Source organism: Rhodamnia argentea, chromosome 5 (assembly GCF_020921035.1).
Source record: "Rhodamnia argentea isolate NSW1041297 chromosome 5, ASM2092103v1, whole genome shotgun sequence".
Lineage (NCBI taxonomy): Eukaryota > Viridiplantae > Streptophyta > Magnoliopsida > Myrtales > Myrtaceae > Rhodamnia > Rhodamnia argentea.
In genome coordinates this window covers 28278447-28296394 of record NC_063154.1, presented here as the reverse complement: position 1 = coordinate 28296394, position 17948 = coordinate 28278447, and the positions used below count along the sequence as shown (strand labels likewise).

At 39.3% G+C, this 17948-nt stretch overlaps 3 protein-coding genes and 1 pseudogene across 3 annotated transcripts; 3 read left to right on the top strand and 1 right to left on the bottom strand.

The window, feature by feature from the left end:
- Positions 1-634: 634 nt before the first annotated feature.
- On the top strand, positions 635-1306 carry LOC125315298 (acetyl-CoA-benzylalcohol acetyltransferase-like). Its single transcript, XM_048279749.1, has one exon. The coding sequence runs from the start codon at positions 635-637 to the stop codon at positions 1304-1306; it is 672 nt and encodes a 223-aa protein (XP_048135706.1).
- A 6500-nt stretch (positions 1307-7806) lies between these two features.
- LOC125315297 (acetyl-CoA-benzylalcohol acetyltransferase-like) lies at positions 7807-9117 on the top strand. The gene has a single exon (XM_048279748.1). It carries the CDS (start codon positions 7807-7809, stop codon positions 9115-9117), a length of 1311 nt encoding a protein of 436 aa, XP_048135705.1.
- Positions 9118-13242: 4125 nt separating this feature from the next.
- On the top strand, positions 13243-14376 carry LOC125315296 (acetyl-CoA-benzylalcohol acetyltransferase-like). The gene has a single exon (XM_048279747.1). The coding sequence runs from the start codon at positions 13243-13245 to the stop codon at positions 14374-14376; it is 1134 nt and encodes a 377-aa protein (XP_048135704.1).
- A 1756-nt stretch (positions 14377-16132) lies between these two features.
- LOC125315136 lies at positions 16133-17135 on the bottom strand (annotated as a pseudogene).
- Positions 17136-17948: the final 813 nt, after the last annotated feature.

The following is a 17948-nucleotide window of genomic DNA, read 5'->3' as shown; positions in this document are numbered from 1 at the left end:
TTGAAGTATTTTCCTATTTTCCGAAAATATTAAAAAAAATGTGAAAAATATGAAAAATTATTTTTTGTTCCAAATTGGTTCCTTATGCTTGGCCAAGGCTTCCAATGTTGATTTTTTAATTTTTAATTTTTTTGTGAATTTTCAGTGAATTTTGGAAAATAAAACTAAAGGAAAACCGACTAAAAATTTAGATGTCAACGATCGGATCGGCGAATAGGTGGAGTGGCAGCTAGTGGTCGCTGGAAAGCAGAGCGGCAAACAGTGGTTAGCAGGGCCAGCGAACCGACGGATGGTGGATCGGTGACCGACGATCCGATAGACGGAGCGGTGGCTGGCAGATGGGTGATGGATGACTAGTGGACCGGCGACTAACTGACTGGCAGGTCGGTGACTAGTGGACTGGTGATTGGTGGGTTGGGAACCAGCAACCGATGGACTAGTGATAGGTAGATGGCGGACCAGCGACCGGCGCACCGACGGAGCAGCGATTGGTGGCCGGCGAGCTAATGAATGGCAATCAGTGGACGATGAAGCAATAGTTAGTCCAAATTTCGAGTTGTAATCTCTATTCCCGGTGAAAGAGTTGGTGATTTCATCTAGGCCTCCTACACGTATTGGCAAGGAAGAATTCGTCATGAGTAGGTTCAGGTTCAGCAGTAATTCTATATCAAAGCTGAAAGCCCAAGCTAGACAATATGCAAAGGACTCGATGGCCAATGATTTCCAGCTTTCAAGGGTGGAGGTTGTTTCGGCACTTATAAGTAGAGCTCTCGTCGATGTTGATCAACATAGACGCGGCGAACAAAGGGTTTTCGTAGTTTATATGACGGTTAATTTGCGCAGGAAAATCAATCTAGCAATACCCGCTAATTCTTGTGGCAATCTCTTTGCCTTGATGTTTGCACGATCCGATCCACCCATAGTCGGCGAAAGCAAGTTGGAGTTTAATGGGATGGTGAATTTAATCCGCCACATGATAGCGGACGCCAAAACAAAATATGCAATGGTAGGTGACGGTGAGGAGCTCTGCTCAATGGTGGGCACTTCTCTAACCGAATTAGCCAAAACTTGGTGCACAGGCGAAGAGTGTCTGATTAATTTTACTAGCTGGTGCCTGTTCAGGCTGTATGAGAATGACTTCGGGTGGGGAAGGCCGGTTCTCGTCTCCAACACACCAGTGAATTTAGGATCGATTGTTCTTATTGACGACGAAGAAAGCGGAGGAATCGATGCGTGGATAACCGTCAATGAAGATGAGATGATTCTTCTTAAACAAGATCCGGAAATTCTGGCGTTCACTTCCTAGTTGGGGATAGAGATGTTGGCTGATTATATCACTTGCAAAGTATTGCATGGTATGGCAGCTGGAAATTCATTATCTTAACGTTTCTGGTGAGTATAACCTATACCTCAAAAAGGGTGAGCTTTGACAGTGGCTGTCTGGCTGAGCGGAGCATAGCTGGATCTAATATTCTACTTTTAGGACGAAAAAGTCCATGCACCTTGAATAGGTAATTAAATGGGTAACCTATCTAATACATAATTCTCACTTGCATTGTTGGGTTGCATAACCCAACTTGTTAGGCAATCAGCACATTCATTTCCTCCCCCTAAAATTATGGAGAATCTTGACATGTTGAAAATACTTTAGCATACTTTCAATTTGAGAAATTCACACGTCGCATGAAGTTGGTTTTCGATAGCTGATTGTGAGTTCGCCTCGACCATAAGCTTGGTAATACTCGGCTGCATTTGGTCGTCTAGATTTCTAGCCAGTATAGGATTGGATATGATATGAAATTCAAGAATTTTTCCATATCCCGTCCACTGTTTGGTGAATCATAGTTATAAAGCCGGATATATTCATATCATATCATATTAATTGTGTGTTATTTACACTTATCGATATAAATGAACATGAAATTGCACAAACGAATATTTCATAATTCACTGTCAACTCTAGTAAGATAGAAAATATGATCATATTTTTGCTACAAAGGAGAATGAGTTTTGACTCTCTTTTTGCTTTCATAGACTTTTAACGTGAACCGGAAACCTATGAAAGAGAAGAGGTTTCAACTCTCTCGCCATTTTCGTAGAGTTTTGACGTGAACTAAAAAATCACAAATGATTGGTGAAACTTCACATGAACTAAAGATACGTAGGAGAAGGAGATGGAGATTTATGCGCTTTTTTTAGAAACTTCATTGCTCCACAATCTTTGAGAATTAGAAAGATCATTTTCAATTTTGAATTTGTTTATTCAAAATCTAGGTTCTTCTACTTCATTTTTATTTACTTATTATTTTATTTTTTATATCCCTTTTTTCATTATTTTATTCTGTTCCATTATATTTTACGAAAAAATTACTAAATAATAAAATCAGTAATGATATAGATATGAAGTTTGTTATATACATAGGTGCACAAAATATATCTTATAAAGAAGAAAGAAACTAAAATTTGTAAATGCATATAGGAATAAACAAAAAAATATTTTTATTTTGTAGTTTCTTTTTAATTTTAGAATTCAAATATAATTTATATATAATAATTATTTTAATCTTATTATTTAATAAGTTTTTTATTTGAGAAAAAAATAGCTTTTATACCATGAACATGAGAAATCCTATGCACCTTTAACCCATCTCCCCCATGAGATAAACACAAGATAGGATAAATTTTTATCTTGACCACTAAACGCAGAGATTGCAAAATGCCTAAATGGGAAACTTGAATAGAAGACTCTAGTGGTATTGGAAGGGAAAATGCTTCTCCGACAAGATTGTCGGGGGTTGTACAATGTCAACCGTAGGCCCACACATTATCACCACGTGTTTTTTTTATAAAATACTCATTGATTAAGAGATCGTGTGGTCGAAAATAACCGACAATACTGTTAAACTGTTAGGCTAGCAACTTTCCATTGGAAGCCAACCAATCCTATGCGTGTAATTCAAAAAGACAAATTTATCCTTGAAACATTAATTTCGCCATGGTAAGACTGGGTTTGGATTTTGTCACATGAATGCCACCAGGGTGTCAAGTTGGTTCCACACTCCCACAATGCCCTCTTTGGGTCTTTTTTTTTTTCCTTCGGCAGAATACTCGTCTCACAATCTTGATAAGAAATTTTTACATATGAAAAAAAAAATTTACACAAAGAAATGCACCAAAATTAAAGTAAACGTCCACTCCATGCACCTGTTATATTTGCAATTTACTAGAATTTGGTGAGTTTGTTGTTTACCCGGCACTGTATCAAACATCTTGAGATGTCAAATTTGCTCCGCCTACATTATCAGAGCAATCGTAATCATTCATACCACATGTACTTCTATAATGAAAGTTGACATATATATCAAATTGTGTGTACACTTTAATGTGGCCTCATCGATTTTGTAGGTTGAAGAGTGAGCCTAAAGAAAGTAGGTCGAGGCATCTGGTTGAATGGAAGACATAATTTGGATTAATGAGGAGACATGTGGCTAAGTGGAAAACTATGAGCAAAATAGAATGTCACGAGGGAGAAAGCGATATATCTTTTTTTTTTTTTTTCCACGACGAAAGCGATATGTCTAACATGCCAAGAAGTCGGACATGTTCATGGTTTTCGGTGATCTCATGAAGGGGTAGTTCTCGAGACGTGGTAACGTGAAAACCGAGCCAAAACGGTACGTGATGAAAGATCAGATGCAAAGCAGGAGATGATAAAGTGTCCAATTGCTAGGTAAACTTTCTTTTTCTTTAAGCCTTAACGACCCAATCCGCAACTTTGTTGACCTCTATACTCCAGTCTTGATTCAACTAGGACAAAATAGAAGCCTAAAAGAGTGCTTGGCCCGATCAAAACCGGCCCATCAAGGCCCTCAATACTCCGGCCTCCACTCTCCTCCCACCGTCTCTCATCAACTCCGATGTGCTTATTTTTAACATTGAAGGCCAAAAGGGGAAGAAAGCAAAGATCTCCCTGCCTTGGCCGGCCCTGTCTCCCTCCTTGTAAGAACATTCTATTGCACTAAAAAGAGGAAACTACTTGGGCAGATTGATGGCTGGGGGTGGAGAAAAAGGGGAGAAGTGTCATGAAAGTCTTAAACCTATTGTGTTGATGTCAATTCAGTTTTTAAAACTTTTTTTTGCGTTAATTTAGTCTTAAACCTTTTACATTAATACCAATTCAATTCTAAATCTTTTACATTTATGCCAATTGAGTCAATCCAGTCAATTTTAGCTTGAAATCACCGATGTGGACAACGATTGCTTATATGGCACAACTGGTGTTGACATGTACATTTTTAATAATATTTTCAAGCATTTTTTGTTTTTTTAGAAACATTTTTAAAAATATAATAAAAATATTAAAAATGTCCACGTTAGGGCTTATTGTGCCATGTAAGACAATCGACGTCCACGTTAGCGATTTTTCCTGTCAAAATTGGCTGAATTGATTCATTGACATAAATGCAAAAGATTTAGAACTTAACTAGCACAAATTCAATCATAAATCTTTTCAATTTTGCCAATTGTGTCACACACGACCAATTTCAATTTGAAATTATTGATGTGTACATCGATTGTCCTATGTGGCAAGACAAAATCAACATGGACATTTTTAAAATTATTTTGACTTTTTTAAGCATTGTTTGGTTTTTTTAGAAATATTTTTAAAAATATTATTAAAAATATTATAAAATATTCACGTCGGCGCCGGTGTGCCACGTATGAAAATCGACGTCCATGTTAGCAATTTCCGGACAAAATTGGCCGGATTGACTCAATTGACATAAGTGCAAAAGATTTAGGACTTAATTGGCACAAATGTAAAAGGTTTAGGACTGAAAATTGGTGCTAATGCAAAATGTTTAAGATTAAATTGGCACCAAAAAAAGATTTATAACTAAATTGGCACTAATACAATAGATTTATGACTTTCTTGACACTTTCCTGGAGGAAATGGTGTGTAATAGATTAGAATCTCAACTTAATGTGAAAATTGCTTTAGTGTAAGTTTTTTTTTTTTTTTGGTCATACTTTAGTGTAAGTTAGGCATACGTACATGGGCAAAAAAAAAAAAATTAGGTATACGTTATACAATGTTAAGTAAAGAACAACACAGTCAGCAAATAGAGTGCCTCTTTTATTAAGAGGGCTGCTCCTCAATTATTTTTTTTTTAAAAGGGAATAAGTACTCGTTTTTCTCAAAACATCAAACTAGACATGGCCAAATGGAACCATGGGCCCGGAACCAGCCCGTTGACCGGCCCCATGGTTCCAACCCGTTTTTTTTTTAAAAGGAAAAAAAAAGGAGGAGGCTTGGGAGAAAAGAGCAATTTGGGCCTCGGAACCGGCAATTCCACCTTTTTTAGGAACCGGAACCGCCGGTTCCTGAATCGGAATCGGCGGTTCCACGGAACCGACCACCTCTACATCAAACCCTAATTTCTGTAGATTAAGATCCTCTATTTGCATATGGTCTCTTCAGCGGTGTCTCCATAATATAAGTGGTAAACAAACATAATCTAGTCACAAACTCAAAAGTGAAGTAGATTCATGGGATAACACCTCGCAAGTTTATATTCTTGTGAACACTTAATTCAATTAGCCTTTGTCCTCCCTCCCTCATCTTCATTCAAGACATTTCACCCCCAAAATTTATCTTTAACCACGTGGACTTGAATTTTCAATTTAAGACGATAAATTTATGTCTGAATTTCCTCCCTCTTGAAGAGGATGGCACATCGGCAAGTTAAATTTGCATTGGTAATTTTTCTTTCTTTCATTTTTAGTTTTTTCCCCTATTTCCTTATTCTTGTCCCAGCACCTCTTCTCGTATGTTCGATACACGTCACATCCTCCCACGGTAACATCGCATCGTTGCCTATCGCCGCAGTTCTACACATAGCCGCTACCCCTTGTTGATTGTTTATTTGTAAAAACAAAAGAGGTACATTTTCTTGTCCCACATAAGAAAAATGAGTGTGCATGGGTTAATCTATGAGTGCAAAGGCCTTCTAATCTTACAAATAAAGACAATGAGTTAAGTGGGTTCCACCGTATAATACTCGCGTGAGGGTGCGTGTCACCGACCTAATTTTTGGACTAATGCATTACTAAGCTAATTGTTTAATTAACCTAGCTCAGGCTCTCCAAAGTCTATATGAAATCGTAACTTAGAGTCCAAATTAGGTTAGTTAGATAATTAGCCTGCTAATCCATTAGCTTTGAAAAATTAGGTCGTGACAAAGATTTAGGTGCAGCGAAAAAAATCGTACGCATGGAAATTCGGCTAGATCGAAAAGGGGGAAACTATGTCTTTCCTAGAAATACTACATTGATAAGGTGTCAGATTGTTTTGGCACGAAAGATGCTAAACTAGTTAGTATTCCTCTTGTTGCTTACTTTAGATTATCAGCTAGTTTATGCCCACAAACATATGAGGAGGTAAAATATATGTTGCATGTTCCATACTCATTATAGTTGGTAGCCTTATGTATGCAAACCATTGCGCTCAACTTGATATTTCACATGTTGTTAGTGTGGTAAGTAGATACTTATTATGTCTAGGCAAAGTTTATTGGCAAGCTGTGAAAAAGATTTTGAGAAATTTAAAGGGTACTTCAAATTATGGTTTAGAGTTTGGAAAAACTCGTGAAACTCTTACAAGATATGTTGATTCCGATTATGCTGTTGACCTTGATAAGAGAAGATCTTTGACTGGATACATATTTACTATTGGAGGTTGTGCAATTAGTTGGAAAGCTGCTTTATAGCATACTATTACAGCGACAGAGCATATGGCTATTCCCGAGGAAGTTAAAGAGGCCATACGGTTAAGAGGCTTATTTGGAGAGCTCAATGTGGATTATGGTGTGACTATTGTCTATTGTGATAGTTAGAATCTATGCATCTTACCAAAGATCAAATGTATCTATAGGACAAAGCACATTGATGTGCGGTATCATTATATTCGAGGCATTTTTGCTGATGGCTATATTAAGGTCTTGAAGATTGGTATAGAAAACAATCTAGCTGATATGGGTAATGATTTTTGCAAATGAGTTTCTATTCTGGTGAGAGGAGAATGTCTATTTGATGAATTCAAGCCAAGGTGGAGATTTGTCGACATGTCTTGAATTCTTTATGGGCTTCGGCCGACGTTAGAGTTTGGAAGTAGTATAAATATTATTTTTCTCAAGTTATTAAGTCACGAAACAGAGACAGAAAGAGTCTTTAATTTTTTGAGCCACCTTTTGTAATCTTTGAATTTCTATTGTGGATTTTGCTTCTCCTCTCCCCATGGTGTTTCCCGTGAGGGTTTCTACGTAAAACTTTTATTCATTTTTTCTTCTCAGTTTTAATTTTATTATTGTTTCCGCATTGGTCATAACAACAAAGTATCTTACCCTAAAAGGACCAATCTTGACCTTAGAGCTATCAAAAGTGTTTTTCTAGTAAATTTAAAATGTATCCATCCTTATGTTTTTAATATGTTGCGGTTTGGATATGCCCAGAGGCCATAGGTGAATCTGTTCATGGTCCGTAGGACCAACATCATTCAAAGGTGGGTGGCCCACCCCTTCTAGAACAGTCATATTTGATTGGGCTTACAGCGACTCCGTATGAGAACCTCCTTCTCTTCTACCCGCTCTCCATTCAATACGGTAGGTGAGAGGTGTACAAGGCATTAAATATACGATCGTTCCTCATACGGGTATAAAATAACAATCGTTCCTCACATGACTCGACTTGTACTGCACCAGATCCTGCACCCAACCATCTTCACCGTCCTTGAGAAGCAATCCAAGCATGAAGGTGGAAGTACAATGGAAGAAGTTGGTCAAGCCGTCAGTGCCGACACCAAACAACCGGCAAAAATGGAAGCTATCATCAATGGATGAGCTTCAGCCGCTCGTTTATGTGGGTGTTATCTTCTACTATAGAGATTATGCTGAGAAACCAGGAGTTGATATTGCTCAAAGGCTCCACCAAATGGAGGAGTCGCTTTCCAAAACCCTAACAATCTTTTATCCTATGGCAGGTAGATATAAGGAGATCGACGATTGCTTTGTCCATTGTAATGACCTTGGAGTTGAGTTCGTCCATGCCAAAGTGGATGGCCAGATTGATCAGGGTCTCCATGGAGACCCCGACATGGATTCGCTAAATTGTTTGTCGAGATTCCCGACTAAGGTAGTAGGCAATCCGTTAGTTGTGATTCAAGTGAATACCTTCGAGTGCGGTGGATTAGCAATAGGCGTGCGCTTTGCACACAAGATTGGTGACATGTACACCATGGCCATGTTCATTAATTCATGGGCTACCACTTGCCGAGGTAACATAGATGCAATAGTCTGTCCAAATTTCGAGTTGTCATCTCTATTCCCGGTGAAAGAGTCGGGTGTTCCATTTAGGCCTCCACCACTTATTGGCAAGGAAGATTTCGTCAGCAGTAGGTTCAGGTTCAGTGGCAATGCTATATCAAAGCTGAAAGCCCTAGCTAGAGACAATGCAAAGGACTCGATGGCCATTGATTTCCATCTTTCAAGGGTGGAGGTTGTTTCAGCACTAATAAGTAGGGCTCTCGTCGATGTTGATCGAAATATAAATGGCGAACAAAGGGCTTTCGTGGTTTGCATGACTGTTAACTTGCGCCAGAAAATCAATCTAGCAATACCCTCGAATACTTGTGGCAATCTCTTTGCCTTTATGTTTGCACGATCCGGTCAACCCACAGCCGGCAAAAGCAAGTTGGAGTTCAAAGGGATGGTGAATGTGATCCGCCACTTGATATCGGACGCCAAAACAAAATATGCAACAGTAGGTGACGGTGAGGAGCTCTGCTCAATCGTGAGAAATTCTCTAACTGAATTCTCCAGAACTTTGTCCACAACCGAAGATTGTCTGATTGGTATTTCTAGCTGGTGCTGGTTCGGGCTATATGAGAATGACTTCGGGTGGGGAAGGCCGGTTCTCGTCACCAGCACACCAACGAATTTCAGATTCATTTTTCTTATTGACGGCGAAGAGAGCGGAGGAATCGATGCATGGATAACCATCGATAAAGATGAGATGATTCTTCTTAAACAAGATCCGGAATTTCTGGCATTCACTTCCTAGTTGGAGACGGAGATGTTGGCTGAATATATCAATTGGAAAGTCTTTGTATGCTACAATATCATAGAGTGGGAAAATAAAAATGGTGGGCTCGGCTCTCTAGTATTTGTCCCGTATGTTTGGTTCTTTTGAGAATAATTGGGTATACGGTCAACTCTTAACTGATGTTTACTCATTATTTAAGTACTACTTTTGCAGTTATCGTTAGTTTAAAAAGAGGCTAATGTAATTGCATGCTAAAGCAGCTGGAAATTCATTCTCTTAACGTATTCTGTGGGTATAATCTACATCACACTAAATTTTGATTATTTGTTTGTGATCGTTGTTAATCTTACAGTCAATTAACGACAATCACATACCCATTTGTCATCTCAAAAAGGGTGAGCTTTGATGGTGGTGGAGGTGGAGCATAGCTGGATTTAGTGTTTTACTTTTAAGATGAGAAAGTCCATCTTGAATAGGTAACGTTTTACTTTTAAGATGTGAAAGTCCATCTTGAATAGGCAAGCCGTTAGTCAAAATTATACGAGTAACTTTTGTTTGTAAGAACATGAGTAGAGCCTGAAAATTAGGTCGTTTATCTCTTAACAAAACATTAACTAATTTGATCCCCTAACAGCCCGGGGAAGCAAACCCATTGGTGGCCTATCTAATACATAATTATCAACCACATTGTTGGGTTGGATAACCCAATTTGCTAGCCAATTTGCACTTGCATTTCTCTTATGCGGATGTCATTAGTAGTGCGTTCCTGGATCGATTGGATCAACAGAAATCCAATCGGAGGGCGAAACGGTGCTGTGGCTAGAACCGACGGATTGGGTGGACGACGTCGGATTGAGCTCAAATTTGGTAGGCTAAAGCGAAACAGCGTCCTGATCAATACTCACCACCTTTGGCCGTGACTAACAATGAATTTTGGCGGTTCGGGAATGTCTAGATGGGTTTTCCTTTTTTTTTTAGTATTTTTCGGGCTTAATTTTATTTCAGTGGCACTTTTGTAATTTTCCGTTTTTCGATATTTCGATTCCTAATTGGACTAGGGTTAGGATAACACCCCATAAAAGGTGTTTATCACATTTTTTGAAGCAGATCATCAATAATATTCACAGAATTTTCGAGATTTCTCTCCTCTTAGCAAGGATTTGCTTGCAATCTTCGCTGAACGCTGCGTCATTCTCTCCCTAAAATTATGCAGAATCTTGACATGTTGAAAATACTTGAGTATACTTTCAATTTGAGAAATGAGTGCATCGCCAAAATGAAGCAATGAAGTTGATTATTGAAGCACATAAATGGCTGATGGCCAATACGCCTCCACAATAGGTTTGGTGATGCCCAAAGGGATTTCAGGAAAATGCCTATATGGACATCTTAAATATAAGAAAAAGCAAATTGGAGTTCAACGAAATGGTGAATGTAATGCGTGACATGATAGCTGATGCCAAAATGAAATATTCAACAGTAGTAGACAGGGAGGAGTTACCCACGAAGGTGGGCAATTCTATGACCGAGTTTGTCAAAATGCTGTCCACAGGCCAAGATTATCTGATTCCTTTCAGTAGCTTGTGCCGGTTCGGGCTATATGAGAATGACTGCGGTTGGGGAAGGCCGATCCTCGTTAGCAACACGTCAATGAATTACAGATCGATCATTCTTATCGACGACAAAGATAGCGGAGGAATCAATGCATAGATAACCATCAACAAAGATGTGATGATTCTTCTTAAACAAGATCCAGGAATTCCAGCATTCACTTCCAAGTTGTAGATAGAGATGTTGCCTGAATATTTTATTTTCGAAGTAGTTGTACCTTGCAATAATGTAGACCGGGGAAATGAAAATGGACTCAAGTCTCTGTTAGTAATTAAATCAAATTCATGAATGTCCTACATGCATGCATCATGACCGGTCTTGTTTCTATATTTAGTTCAATATTTTGCAAGTTCAAGGCAAGTCTTGTAATGAATTGATAATAAATTGATTAGAATCAAGTTGTGTGAATTGCACCTTCAAATTATCTTATCTGTCTCTAGTATATGTCGCATCTGTTTGGTTTCTTTTAAGTGTTATGGTTCTTTTGGAAAAGATCAACTCTCAAACTAATGTTTACCAAGTGTGCAAAAAAAAAAAAAAAACCTAATGCTTACCAATTTGTTAAGTATCTTACCATTGGAGTTAGTTTTATCTTAAGAGGCGGATGATATAAATGCTTATTATAGTGTGATCACGGCTATTAGCTTAATGTTTTGGGTGGCGGCAGAGGCCGAGCACCATTGGATCTATTATTTTACCTTCAATTTAACCATGATGGGATTGGGGTTTGACTTATCGCATGTGAATAGTGTCAATATTTATGTACGACACTCACTTTGGTGTTAACATTTTTTTAATCACTTATGTGCCAATTTTTTTGAAGAATGATTATTTAAGTGTCAACTCCCGTGAGATTGCCGGAATTTCTTACCGTTGGCACTAAAGTGATAGTTTTTTCTCCGATTTGGCACTAAAGTGATCTTATTTTGGATCATTTGAGTGCTAATTTTTTTCGACCAAAAAAAAGTACCAATTTTTTTGAGAAAAGATTATTTGAGTGCCAACTCTGATGAGATTATCAGAATTTTTCATTGTTGGCACTAAAGTGATAGCTTTTTATCTGATTTGGCACCGAAGTGATCCCAAAAAATATTTCGGCACCAAAGTAAGCACCGTACACAAATATTGACACTTGAGGTGTCCTTATGCCCACAAATATATCTTTGATTTTGGTGTTTTTCCATTAGTCAAACTAGTAGCTGTGATATTTAATTTGCTACCGTTTCGTTTCTTTTCTTTTCTTTTCTTTTTAATTTTGCTTGTCATTTTCACATTAATTCTGGTAGCTACAATGATATTTAATCCGCTAACCGTTTCTTATTGCTAGCCGTTTTCACATTGCTTTCTCCTAGCCATTCCCTGATATTTCCAACTTCTTATCACCTTATTTCTATAAATAATTACCCGCTCTTCTTCATTCTACGCACAAGATTTAAACGGAACCCTCTCCTCCTCTTCTTCTTCCTCCTCCTTTGTCTCTCCTGGTTTCACATCTTATGTTGTTACTGCTATAACCAATATTGTAGTGCATACTAATTGGAAGGTATGTCGAATCCTGGAGCATAGTTGCATTCTAATCTCTGCACTCTCTGAAAGGCGGTATTTATCCTTGAAAATTGTGCTTACACGTCTTGGACTTTCGTGATTTTCTATCTACACTCAATAGTTCTCGGAATTTCCACAACAGATCTAAATTAGGCTCGCCTATGATTCTATGAAGGCCATCTTTAGATTTAGTTATTTATTTACATTTGGTATTTAAGAAAGATGGGTGTAAAGACCTGACTATCCATAGGCCCACTGTCTATAAGCCCATGGTACACTCTATGAGCTCATAATTCGGTTAAGTCCAAGCCTGTATATGTGGCCCTTATCAAGAACAATTTGGACACAGTTGATAAAAGTTGCATGGATCACTCCAATTCCTAGATTGGAATTGCTCGGACGTCAAAGGTATTTTCATGCAGACAGACGAGCATAATCTTCGAGTCTTCGCGATTGCTAACTTATAATCATTAATCTACACAAGTTGTATCCCGTTTAGGTAGGAAAATGAAACATCTGCGAATCCAAAGTACATCAACATGGTCTAGAATCACGTAAATAGTATCTTTTTTTTTTTGGTAAGGAAATTTTTTTTTGGTAAGGACACGTAAATAGTACCGTTAATCTTATAGATAATGAAGAAAGATTAAAATCTCTCCTACTAGAAATTTAATTTGATTTTGTATTTCAAGGGCTTGTACATAGGACACTTCTTTCTGGTTTTTTCTATCATAATTGCCTTCAATTGAAGGACATGGTACAAGAAAATCTCTACCAGAGCTCACGATGGGCCTCTTTTTTATGATCACCTGGTACTACCTTTCGTAGACGCGACTTTTGTAACATTCATCCAGGAGTTACCTTATAAATGGATCATTGTTTGACAAGTTTCTATATAACCAATCTCTACCGACCAGGTTTGAGTGCACCAGGAAAGGAAATTCCAATTTGTTGGGGAGTACTGGAGTGATTGGAAGAGAATCAAGCATGAAGGTGGAAGTGCAAAGCAGGAAACTGATCAAGCCATCGGCTCCGACGCCGAATCATCATTGCAAGCTAAACCTTTCCTGCATAGATGAGCTTCAGCATCCGGGTTATGCAGGTTTCCTTTTCTACTACCGGGCCGATGGCGAAAACCGTGAAGACGATACTTTCCAAAGGCTTCGCCTTTTGGAGGAGTCGCTTTCAGAAACCCTAGTGAACTTCTACCCTCTAGCTGGTCGGTACATCGAGGAAGGGCTCTTTATCGACTGTAACGACCAAGGAGTAGAATTTGTGCACGCCAGAGTGAATTGCCAGCTTGATCATCTCCTCCAGGGAGGCTTCGACGTGGACCTGCTCAGCTGTTTGTCCAAGTTCCCACTGGGACTTGCCGGCAATCCCCTAGTCGTGATTCAAGTGAACGTATTCGACTGCAGGGGACTCGTGATCAGCCTGCGCTCTTGCCACAAGTTAGGCGACATGTCCACCATGGCAACATTCATGAATTCATGGGCTACAGTGTGCCGGAGTGGAATCAATGAGCTAGCCTCGCCGTATTTCAACCTTTCCTCTCTATTCCCAGTGAAGGGGTCGGTAGTCACTCGCTGGCCTCCACTCCGTGGTGGAGTAAAATTCACGATGAATCGGTTCATATTCAGCGGTGCGGCCCTATCGAGACTAAAACTAGCTGCGGCTAAAATTGAGCGGATATCGAGAGTGGAGGTCGTGTGCGCACTATTATGTAAGGTGTTTGTAACCATGGATCGAGAGAAACACGGCCGCCTAAGACCCTTCGTGGTTTGTCACTCGATGAACCTGCGAGGGAGAGTCAATCTACCCATACCAACAAATGCGTTTGGTAACTTCTACACCATGGTCGTCGGCCGACACACCATGGATCAGAATGGCCTGAATCTCGAGGCGTTTGCGAAGGTGATCCACGACACATTTGTGAGTGCCAAGACAAGGTACGCGGCGACAGCGGACGGAGAGTCGTGCATGAACATGGTGAAGGACTCTATAAGAGAATCCAAAGAATGGGCTGCTCACAGTGATCGGGAGAACGTGGTGGCCTTTTCAAGCTGGTGTGGTTTCCCGTTCTATGACATCGATTTTGGGTGGGGAAGCCGGACTTGGTGAGCAACACGTGCATTCCTGTCCGTATGGTTTTTCTCATCGATAGCAAATCTGAGGGTGGAATCGATGCGTGGATCATGCTAAGCCCAGAGGAGAAGGTTCTTTTGGAGCAAGACCCTGACATTGTGGCTTTCACTTCCTAGAAGATCCATTCGAGGCAGAGCAATCGCGGGCACTCTCTTTGTTCTAACCAAATCTTGAATCTGAGAGTTATATAAGCTGGTGTGGCTCTTATGTTTTTTTATCCAAGCATGAGAAATTGCATTTGCCTCAGATCTAGAGTCCATCATTGCGTCATCGAGAGTGCATCAATGTCTTTGTATTCTCCAAATTCATAGTGGATTTCTTGGCGATTGGGTATCCTCGTAAAGTACATATAGACACTCAGACCGGACCACGTAAACTTCTGTGCCCAGCCCCGGACCATGGACCATAGTGCAGCCTCCATATTACCAGGCCCGGCGTCGCAGGCATAGGCACCTTTGTCTCAGGCTAGGCCTTGATGGTCCCGGCCCCGTTGTCAGCTTGGGAACAAGTGCCGGACTCAACTGCAGAGTTTCTGGTCATATTTTGAAAACATTTGCCGTTGACTCATTTTCCTAAGCTATCCAAACACCAGGAAATAAAAGAAGATGTTCTCCTAGTAAATGAATGATTTAGAATTTTTTTTTTCGAAAACTAATCGCTTGGATCACTAAAAAAAAATGAACAAATGAAAAATATTTTCATTGTCTAAAATTTTGTTGGCATAAATTGTTATTGATAATAATATTGTTATTTATCGGTTAATCATTTCAAGTGATACAAATGATCATTTTTAAAAAAATATATTTGTTTTCCATGAGTCAAATGCACCCTTAGTTGTTTGAACACAATGAATTATACTTGATTTGCTTCAAGAACTAATCGGGACAGTTGATCGCTCAACAAAATGGAAATATACCCTCTCGGCATGCCATCAAGATTGTGTTGGAGTGTAATTCATATTCCCCATTGACAGGAAGGCATGGAAGTTTTGTAGGTTGGGTTTTTATTTTATTGATAATTTGAACTTGAAGCAATGAATGGCTACTGAGTGGCCTATATATAACATCTTTCTCTTATAATTGAGGGTCAATAGACATGTGGGAAACGTTCATTATGGTGGAATCATCTGCTGGATGTAGCTCTAGTTTAAGAATAAACTAAGATAAACCTTGTGTCTCTATTTCTTTTATTCCCATTTACTTTCTATTTCATTGTGTTTGGAAGCCTAATCCTAATAGATTGGACAAAGTCGGGTTTCCATCGGTGCAATGTCTACTTGAAACCGTCAAATCTAAAAAGAAAACGAGGTTTTAGAATCATCCTCAACATAGGCACAAGATGCCTCTGGGGTTACGATGCTTAGGGTGATGTCTCAGCCTAAACAAATCTTTATTTTCGTCGGAGGAGATTATATTTGAAACAGGTTCTTCGAGTTGTGGCTAGTACCCCGGTGTTTTCAGCGCAATGAAGTGGCCGTTTCCGGTGAAAGTGCAGACCCATAAATTTGCTTGCTCATACTGACCGAACGTTATAGTTTGGTATAGCACTACAAATTTGCGGTGTTTAATCAGACATAATGCAGTTCTCACTTCCATTTGTTATGTCAAGAAGATACATCACAGAAAGGTTCAGTTTGGTGCTGTATGGTTCTTGCACCTTGCATCAAATAACATTACACGTTCCATGAGGTTGCTCTCCAAAGTGTTCAGACAGTCTAGAACCAATAGACATCGCACATCCCTTTTTAACATGATACAGCATAACAGAAAATCATATCTTTACCTGATTCACGCATGATTTCGAATCAATGACTTTGCTCTGTTTAAGTTCCATAAAGTCCTTGTAATTCACCGAGATTTTCGTGGCTTGGTTGTCCTCGCCTTCCACCAGCTGCTCTGCTGGCACGACGACAGTGTCGGGCAATGGTCCGGCATTGAAAGGGATCGATATCCTTGTAGCCCTGTCGTTCACAACAGCTTGATGCAGAACACTCTTGTATTTCCCATAGCTCATAATCTAGCACAGTTGAAAAGTGTCACAAAAGGAATTAGTTTCCAAGAAGCTTGATCTGTTCAATGGGAGAAACAAGAGTAAATCACAAAGATTTGTATCGGCTTTTTAACAAATTAATATCTGGTTAAAGAAACAAAGACAATAGAGTGTGTTTCAACAAATTTTTTACACAACTGTATGTACTATAGTTCTATGTCTAATAACAATGTCCCTTCCACAAATACCTACATTGCATCTGCATCTATATTCCAAGGCACAGAGTAAATACCTAGATTTGATATTAATTGGACCACTCGTGCAAGATTAAGCATGGATCTCTGTATCTTTACCTCAAGCTGATCACCGTTGTTGACCACGAGCGCATTCGGAATGGGATCGACTTTGACCCACTTCCCACCATGGTGCACTTGGAGGCCGCTAACTCCATTCTGCATGAGGATGGTCAACAGGCCACAGTCCGAGCGTGGGGGTAAGCCCGTAGTGAGTTCTGGCTGCGGGCACGGCGGATACAGATTCGCTGCTAAAATCTGGTGGCTTTAATCCGTGTTCATTTCCTCGTCGACGTAGCCCGGTTCAAGTCCTAGGCTCTCCGATATACCCTTGAGCAGTTCCCTAGCCAATTTCTGGACCGCCCTGCAGTACTCAGCTGAAAACTTCGCTGCAACAAACATTGCATTCATTCATCAGAGGGAATGCCGCGGTGCAGTTCTTTTCATCTTTAGGGATTTCACAAGTTTCTATCACTCAGTCCGGGGTATTACCAATTGTTTTGCTCTATCAAGTTGAATCCACACTTTGCTTTTTTTTTTTTTTTCTAGGCGTACAAAATTGTTCTTGTTCGACATCAAGATGATCCAAAATAATGCTATCCTAACCTATGTAGCACCGACACGACACGAGACACGAGACACGTCACGACACGACACGCCGACCTGTGATTTCTCAAAAAATAGAGAATTTCGACACTTTGGGACACGTGGCATAATAAATAAATATTTTTTATATATGCGTGATAAATTATTACTTTTTATGATTTCATATCTTAAGTCTCATAAAATACCGAACTTGAATGAAATCAAGAAGGTACCAACAATAACAACAACCTAGAAAATTATTCCATCAGACATCCATTGATTTTTTTTTATGGAAATAAAAAAAAATTAAAGAAAGAGAGCAAATAGAAAAGAAAATATTTTCCAAAAGATAATATTTTAAAAGGAAATGACAAAAAAGGGGGAGGAGGGTAGGAAGGAAATATTATTTTTTGGGATCTCATAGGTCCCTATCAGTTATAAATTAGGGAAGTGTAAAGAGCTGTCATCACCCCCTCTGTTGAGGTTAATGTTTTGTATTCTGTTATCCAAGATATTATGAGGCGGTTCCGAAAGGCCCCTTGCGACCGAACAAAGACGGGGGTCCCGCTCGATTATAGAAGGATTTCTATGGGAAAATTAAATATTTTAGGCTATGTGGGCAATTTTGTAATTTGTGCCGTGTAGGGTTTCGTTATATATATTTAGAGCGAAACAGGTCTC

What these genes read in the sequence shown, in the direction of transcription:
- LOC125315298 (XM_048279749.1), top strand. Translation starts at nt 635, where the DNA reads ATGAGTAGGTTCAGGTTCAGCAGTAATTCTATATCAAAGCTGAAAGCC.
- LOC125315297 (XM_048279748.1), top strand. Translation starts at nt 7,807, where the DNA reads ATGAAGGTGGAAGTACAATGGAAGAAGTTGGTCAAGCCGTCAGTGCCG.
- LOC125315296 (XM_048279747.1), top strand. Translation starts at nt 13,243, where the DNA reads ATGAAGGTGGAAGTGCAAAGCAGGAAACTGATCAAGCCATCGGCTCCG.